Consider the following 7,688-nt stretch of genomic DNA (forward strand, 5'->3'; position numbering starts at 1 on the left):
TCCAGTCAAATGGATTACTCACCCTCCATCAAGCAAGGCTCCAGATTTTCCCACCTCTTTGCCTTTGCTGTTCCTACTACCTATACTTGAGATGTTGCCTTTCCTCACCCCAATTTATAAATTCCTAAGTCACCCTTCAAAAACCAAATTAAAAGCAATAGCCTCTCTCTCCATGAAGCAAGCCAATTGATAATGTCCTGATTTCCTCCACACCCTCTGACTATATATAGTAATTTATTTTCACTTCTCTGATAAACTTACTTCATCTTACAGATAATAGTGTGTGATATTCCCCAACTAGAACTTCATAAAGTGGGAACAATATTTGATCTAAGTTTTATTTCTCCTCTATAACCTAGCACAATGCTTCATATAAATACAAATAATATTTGTTTGTGAATTAAATCATTAAATACAATGATAGGAGCATAAATCGTTCACTGCCATCACATGTCTTAATCTGATTTTCATAAGAATCTTATCTCACTCTCCCTCTACTACCTCTACACTAGTCAAGAGGCAATTCCTTAACCCCCCCACCCCCGACCAAGAAAGTAAATTTACTTTTTGGTGCCTTTCCACCTCTCCAACTGCTATTCCCATGATTCCCCTTTGGTTATAAGACCAGCTATAAAGTTGAAATGTGGCTTTTCATGTCCTTCTCTCCTTATTTCAAATACCTTAATGCAATGCAATTTAATTCAATTAAGTACATAAAATGTTCAAGACACTATGCAGCAGACTGGGAAAAAAAAAGATTATGAACAGCACAGACATTCATAAAAATATTTTCAAAAGCACTTGTTTACAGTAGCAAATAACTGGAAACAAAGTAGATGTCCACAAATTGGGCGTGTTGAAATAAATTGTGGCATGTGAAAGTAACATATATTATTATTCAACAAAAAGAAAAAGAAATATGATGAATACAGAAAAGACATGTGAACTGATGCAAAGTAAGCAGAACTGGGGGGTGGGGAGACTGCTATTATTGCAATAATGTAGATGGAAATTTTAAAAACTGAAACTGAACAATATAAAACTACAATTTAAACAAGTCTCAGAGATGAGATGAAAACTTCATCCAGAATATTGAATATATTTCAAGAATCAGTGTTGATTACTTTTGCTGAATTGCCTTTTCCCCTCTTTCCTTTAACATTTTTACAAATATATATTTATTTTTTAACTTTTAAACAGAAAAAAACATAAACCCCCCTATTCTCAAAAGAGGTTACAATCCACTAGAAGTATGAGAACACACAGTTCATATTGCTATAACTCTCTAAAGTTTACAAAATATCTTCCCCACAATCTTTCCCTCCAGAAAACCAACTTCTGTTTCCAAGTCACTCACTAAAATAAGCAAAACAAAAGTAACAAAAACAAAAACAAACAAACAAAAAAAGACCCAGGGACTTGGGAAAGGAAAAGGATGGGGAATAGTCTGTTTCCCAAGCTTTTCTCTGAAAAGGAAAAAAGTACTGAGTTCTTTTTGTTCACTAATTCACCAAAGAAAAGCCAAGCCATCCTAGGGTTTTTCTCTGTTGCCCAGAAATAATATTCACAAGTAATGTATTCATTCTTTTAAGAATCTGAGTACAACAAAACAGTTTAGAGATCCCCTGGAGGTTTAGAAAGAAATTTCCTTATAAAAACCAGAAAACCTAACAAAAATATACATATATGAGGACAAGACCCTGTAACTTATCTGACCTTTCATGGTCCTCTAACCTTGAAAGGCACTAGAACCCTCCCTCTCCATCTCAAATATTTCCCAAAGCTTCTTATTTCTAGTCACCCCCCCCATTCACTTCATTTTCATTGACCTCTTTGACTCTGCCCTCCCTTTCTTTATATATTTATATAGCTATGAACATACACACATCATGTTATATATAAAACCAAGGCTGTTCAATTGTCACATTAAAAGATTTTAAAATGTTTTAATTTTTAAATTAATTTTAAAAATTTATTTTTAAATAGGATCAATAGTACACCATCATTATACTTGAGAAATTTTATTCACTTTAGAGTCATTGAATGTTATGTTAACTCTCCGGTCCAACTCCATTTAAAAGATAAAGAATTAGAGGTACAAAAAGGTATTTGACTTACATAAATATCACAAGCAGATGATAGCAGAAAGGTAGAGCTCTGTACTTGGCATAAGACCTAAATTCAAACCCAGCCTCAGACACTTTCTAGCAATTTTTTAACCTTTTCCAGTCTTAATTTCCTTATCTATAAAATGTAAATAATAATAGCATATATATCACAAGGTTGTTGTGAGCACAAATGAGATAATATAGGGGAAATATTTTATATATCTTGAAGTATTATATATGCTAGATAGTAATTGTGGGAGGATGATGATCTTGGGCTCAACTTGGGGATATTTTAGGTGTGATGCTCCCACTGCTGCTGCTGTTACACCTCCGTTTTATAGATAAGGCAATTGAACCTGATTAAATTGCCAGAAAGTAAGAATTGTTTCTAATATTGGCCTACATCTTCATCTCCCATATTGCACTTGGAATAAATTCTCTGTACCTGCACTTTTCAATAAAAGAGGATAAACAATATTGTCAAAATCCCTTGTCTTTCCCATGCCTCTACTTTAAACCTCTTATAATCTCAGGCTTCTTGATGAGTCATGGTTGTTCACAAACATAGAAATCTGTATACATGTGTGTTTCTTTCTTTCTAAATGTATCCCTAGAATTTATGAGAGCACTAGGCCCATTGTAGGTGCTCCATAAACACTTGGGGTTTTTTTTTTGTTTTTTAGGGGTGTTTTTGGCAAGGCAATGGGGTTAAGTGGTTTGCCCAAGGCTACACAGCTAGGTAATTATTAAGTGTCTGAGGCCAGATTTGAACTCAGGTACTCCTGTGCTCCATAAACACTTATCCATTGATCATATGTGAAAGAATGGCAGAATTGAAAGAAAAAAAGAACCCTGAGGAGTTAAACTCCTCAGAAGTGGTGATGGGTTCCAAGGAACTAAAAGAATGGGAAAAGGAGGTAGATACAATATTATGTTAGACAAGGCCTTCAAGAGAGGTACAATCCTAAAGAAACAAAAGTATTGGAACTTTGGTTAGAAGGAAAGATGGTGTGAAGGAGATAGTTTTCAAAGAATTTTGCAGAATACATCCCCCTATTGTTGCCCAGGCTAGCACACAGACCCAATCTTCCCAATCAAGTCTCAGCTCTGAAAACTTTTTAGTATATGAATGCGATAAACTAATGCTATGTCTTGAGAACTTATGAACATAAAAATTCAGGATCAAGTTTCAGAACCATTGTAGTAAGGTTTGAAAATGCTCATCACCAGAAGATTGACCAACAGGGAAATGAATTTGTTTTGGCTACAAGTTATGAATACCATTTACTAAAACTTTGAACTATTGACATATTCAACTTATTTGAGATTGATTTATGACCATTTTCATCAATCTCTTTCGCAAGTTCTCCAAAATATCTTAAAGTACAATGCCCCCAAATGGACCTGTCATTTTAATTGAAAGCTAACTGAAAAAAGAGTAATAAGATATGGACACATGCTGATAAAAATAATATTTTACAACCCATGGTTCGGTTAGTACTTTATAAAGATAGGATTTTGAAGGAACTTGAAGAATTCACTATTAAAATTGCAAGATTGGAATAACACTCTTAGAAACAGTCAAGAAGTTTATAGCATTGAGAATAAAAAGTGATAAAGAATTTGTATCTATTTTATAAGAATTTCTGCAATCAAATTGATGAGGAAAGTACTGCCCACATGAATTATACTAGCAATGTATTCCAGATATATGAATATATGTGTGGAAGAAAGGATTAAGGAAAGCTAGTAAGAAAGTTGCCAAGAAACAGAAAAAGAAGACAGTTTGGAGAGTCATTGAAGCAATTTAAAAGTGATAGAATAGAAAGAAGCTCAGACCAATAGGAAAAGCTTGAAAATTATATTTTAATTTATTATATAAACATATAATAGAAGGAGAAAACTAGATGTATTAGAGATTCAAAATTTCATGAACAATCTTCTTTTTTCTTTTTTTTTTCCCCATACGGAAACTCCTATTTTCTTTCATTTCTGTTAAGTTAAAAAAAAATTTAAATTAAAAAAAGAATTCAGGAAGACTTTTGAAGACTCCTATAAAACAATATAGAATGAAGTAAATAGAACCAGAAGAACAATTCAGTGGCCATGATAATGTTAAAGAAAATATCACTGAAAAACTATGGAACTCTGATCAGTAACTTAAGTAATCATTACCTCTGAGGACTGGGATAAGGCCTCCCAAGTTCTCAGCAGAGAGAGGCTAGACTATATAGACTATAAGAAAGCATACATTTTCAGACTTGGCCAATATTATGCTTAACTGTACTTATTTATTAAAAAATATGGTCCTTCTGGGGTGGGAAGAGGGTTCTTGAAGGAGAAGAAAAGTAACAACAATGCAATAAAAAAGAACATCAATAAAATATTTTTTCTTAAAAACTACTAATTAAATGAGCTCATTCCCACCATGTTTCTTCATCTGCAAAACTGCAATGACAGTTCTTTGTACTGGCTACGTCAAAGGTTTATTGTGAGAATGTGATACTAATAGCACTTTGTAAACCACGAAATGTTATATAAATGTGAACAATTACTTGAGGACATGGGAGACACTCCCAGAAAAGGTTGTCAGCTCATTTCACATTCGTGAAAATTAGAATGCCCTCTCATTAAAATACCCACCCCAAACCGAATTTATAATTGAAGAAAAACTCAGTCCCCTGGGCCAGTAGGACACTGCCATCTCTCTTTGAATTGTATGAAGTCACCCCTAAATGCTTAGAAGAGTTAGAAAACTGCGGTGTTTAAACAAGTCTAGTGGAAGATCCAAACCCAGCTGCTGTGTAACTAGGCCTCCTCCACCCCATGGCCTAGGGCCCATTTGGACAGTATAGTAGAGGCACAGCTGGGAAAGGGGGGAGGGGGAGAAACTGTAGAAGAGGAAAGAGAAAGCCTGAGTAGCATTTCTAATCTAGATGATAAGATAATAGGAAGGAGACCTCAATGTTAGGGGAAAGAGAGAGGCTTCAGTAATGATGGGGGGGGGGGGGGGTTATAGGGTGGGTGGGACCAAGGGGACAGGGCAGCAGAGTCCAAGGGGAGACTTGTGGAGAAAACCAGCCAGAACCAAAAAAGAGGTTCACTGTGACCTGGTCTGTCAAACTTCCAACCACAGACAGCAGGCTCTTTCATCCTGGCAGCCTACAATTTCCTCCCCAATCCCCGCCCACTTCAAGGCGCTACAGGAGCCCTCTAGAGCTCCTTTCCTTCTGACTCCCCCGCCCCAATATATTCTCATTCCTTTAGCCCCCAAGGGACAAGAATAGCAATGTGGTGTGGTAAGGTTTTAAAACATATTGGGAATCAGGAGACCTGAGTTCTAGCTCTAACTGTGCTTCTTACTGTATTTCCTTGGCAAAAAAAAAAAAAACACACAAACCCTCTAGACCTCAGTTTCCTCCTGATCCCACAACCTAAGACGCTGTTGGCTAAGTCACATTCTCATGTTACACAAAGCAAAGGGATTGAGTTGAATAATTTCCAAGCTTTCTAAGTTTTAAAATTTAGAAAACGGATTCGGTTGAGCCCTGGGTCACGTGGAAACAGATTTCTAACTTGGCTTTGAAAGCAGAGGCCGAGGGGCAGAGATCACAGAAAAGAACACACCTTAACTAATAAAGAGGGTCCCGTAAAACAAGGTTGAAAGTGTCTCGGGGGACAGACACCCCCAATTTCTGACTCAGAGGACAGGCCTACCCCCCAAGGCACGCATACACAAAGTTAGAGCATGTCGAGTTCTCACATTACAGGAGGGGAGGGGATGGACGTGGGAGGACACACGCAAGAGAGGAGGGTGGGGCAGGAAAAAGGGAGGCTGAGGGGTCGGTCGGTGACTGAGAGAACTCCAAAAGATAGTTGGAGGCCTCTGCCAGACTTTGAGGAGGCGCCATCCAAAGCAGATTGGGGAAAGAACTGGACAACTCCTCGGACCCTCCGGCTGAGTCAAGAGTTTGAGACCAGCTCTCTCGCACAAAGAGGGGCTCTGGGTGGGGAGGGAGGGGAATAGAAAGGCCAAGGGGGGGAGGGGAGCAGCGATTACCTTGGCTCTGCCCACGTTCTCCGGGGGGCCCTCCAGCTGCAACCAAATGCTGGGGGCCCCGGGTTCCGGCTCCCCGAGAACCCTCAGCTGCACCCTAAAGATGCGCTCCACATGGGGTCGAAGCTCTAGCACCGAGTCCTCCGCCTCGGCCGGCACAGTGAAGCGTCCCGGGGGCTCCCGGCCCCGCATGGCTGCGCGGCCCACCCTAGGAGAGAGACACAACCCGTCCCGGGGGTCGGAGGCAGGCGGAGGAAGGTGACACGTTGCCCCTTTTGCAGCGCGCAACTTCCCAAACCCCTAAACTCAACTCCCTAACTGCGCTGCCTCGCCGGAGCCCCTGCTCCTGCCCTGGCCCCGGCCCCGGCCCAGTGCTCTTCCTGGGACCCAGAAGCCCCGCTTCCTCCAGGACCCACCAACTGGGAATACGGATCCCTCTTGCCAGGGCTCCGCTACCAGTCCCCGTCCCTGCTCTTGAGGCTCCTGCCTCAGCACCCTTCTTATTTCGAGACCTGCCCACTGTGGTTGGGACCCTCCAACCCAGGACTTGAGTCCCGGTCCCTTTCTCTGCCTTTGCCCCCTCAAACTTCTTCCCAGCGAGCCAGTTCCTTCAGGACCCACCAGCTTCGGCGCCGGATCCCGCCCTCCCGGGGCCCCAGACCCCGACTAACTCGGCTACCCCGCTCAAGCTGCACTTTCTTTCTACCCTGGGATTGGGGTTGGGGCTGGGGGGTGGGACTGGCTCCAAACTCAATCCCGCCCCTACGCCCTCCCCTCCACCGCCCACCCTCTACCACTCCAGGTCCCCCAGCCTTCGTTCTTCAAGCTCCTGGAGAACAGAATGCACTTTTCTCCTCTCTTTAGGCTGTGAAGTTAGCGGAGGAGGGGAAAGGGAGAAGGAGGTGGAGGGAAAGCCTTTAAGAGGAGAAAGGAGGGTCCCTGGTTATTATCAAACGAAGTTTTAAATTTTGGGCCAGGATCCAGAATCCAGGGGTCAAAGTTAAATTTCCTCCCAAACGACTTTAATAGAGGAGGACAGGGATGGTGGTGAGGTTCAAGGTCTAGAGGTAGGAATGTTTGCAAAGCCCATTCCTCTGAAATCTGGGAGAATTGGTCAATTTTACTTCCAACTAACTCCACCCCCCCTTACCTACTGGCACCCCACAAAGCAACAGGCTCCTGCAATTCCTTCTCTGCAGGAAAGGAGTTAACACAGATTATTGGGGAAGATAGCTTAGATTTTAGGGAACCTCTGGGTCAGGAGAACAAACAGGAAGTTAAAGGGTCACAGGACCTATACCATCCTACAAAATTCCTGAAGACACAAAAAAGACTGGGATTGCTCTGCAGTCATCTGAAATTCCCTACGACCTCAGATGGAGGGTCTGGGAGAGGAAGGATGATTTTTAAGACTTAACCTTTGTCTTTAAGTGTCTTTTAGTCAGTAAATATGAGTTACTATTTGAAAGGAAAAATTACACGCGAGGGAGAAATTGGTCACTAAATTCATCTCAACCATCTCT

General features: G+C 40.9%; 1 protein-coding gene across 1 annotated transcript in view; it reads right to left on the reverse strand.

The window, feature by feature from the left end:
• The window catches only part of NYNRIN (NYN domain and retroviral integrase containing), a 42,117-nt gene extending 35,202 nt beyond the window's left edge, over positions 1–6,915 (reverse strand). The window contains exons 1-2 of the mRNA XM_074234772.1: positions 6,787–6,915; positions 6,169–6,373 (exon numbers count right to left, since the gene is read on the reverse strand). Of these exons, the coding sequence (XP_074090873.1) occupies positions 6,169–6,357 (189 nt within the window). The 5' untranslated portion in view covers positions 6,358–6,373; positions 6,787–6,915. The remainder of the gene's footprint in view (positions 1–6,168; positions 6,374–6,786) is intronic.
• Positions 6,916–7,688: the final 773 nt, after the last annotated feature.

This window comes from Macrotis lagotis, chromosome 4 (genome assembly GCF_037893015.1).
Source record: "Macrotis lagotis isolate mMagLag1 chromosome 4, bilby.v1.9.chrom.fasta, whole genome shotgun sequence".
Classification (NCBI taxonomy): Eukaryota; Metazoa; Chordata; class Mammalia; order Peramelemorphia; family Peramelidae; genus Macrotis; species Macrotis lagotis.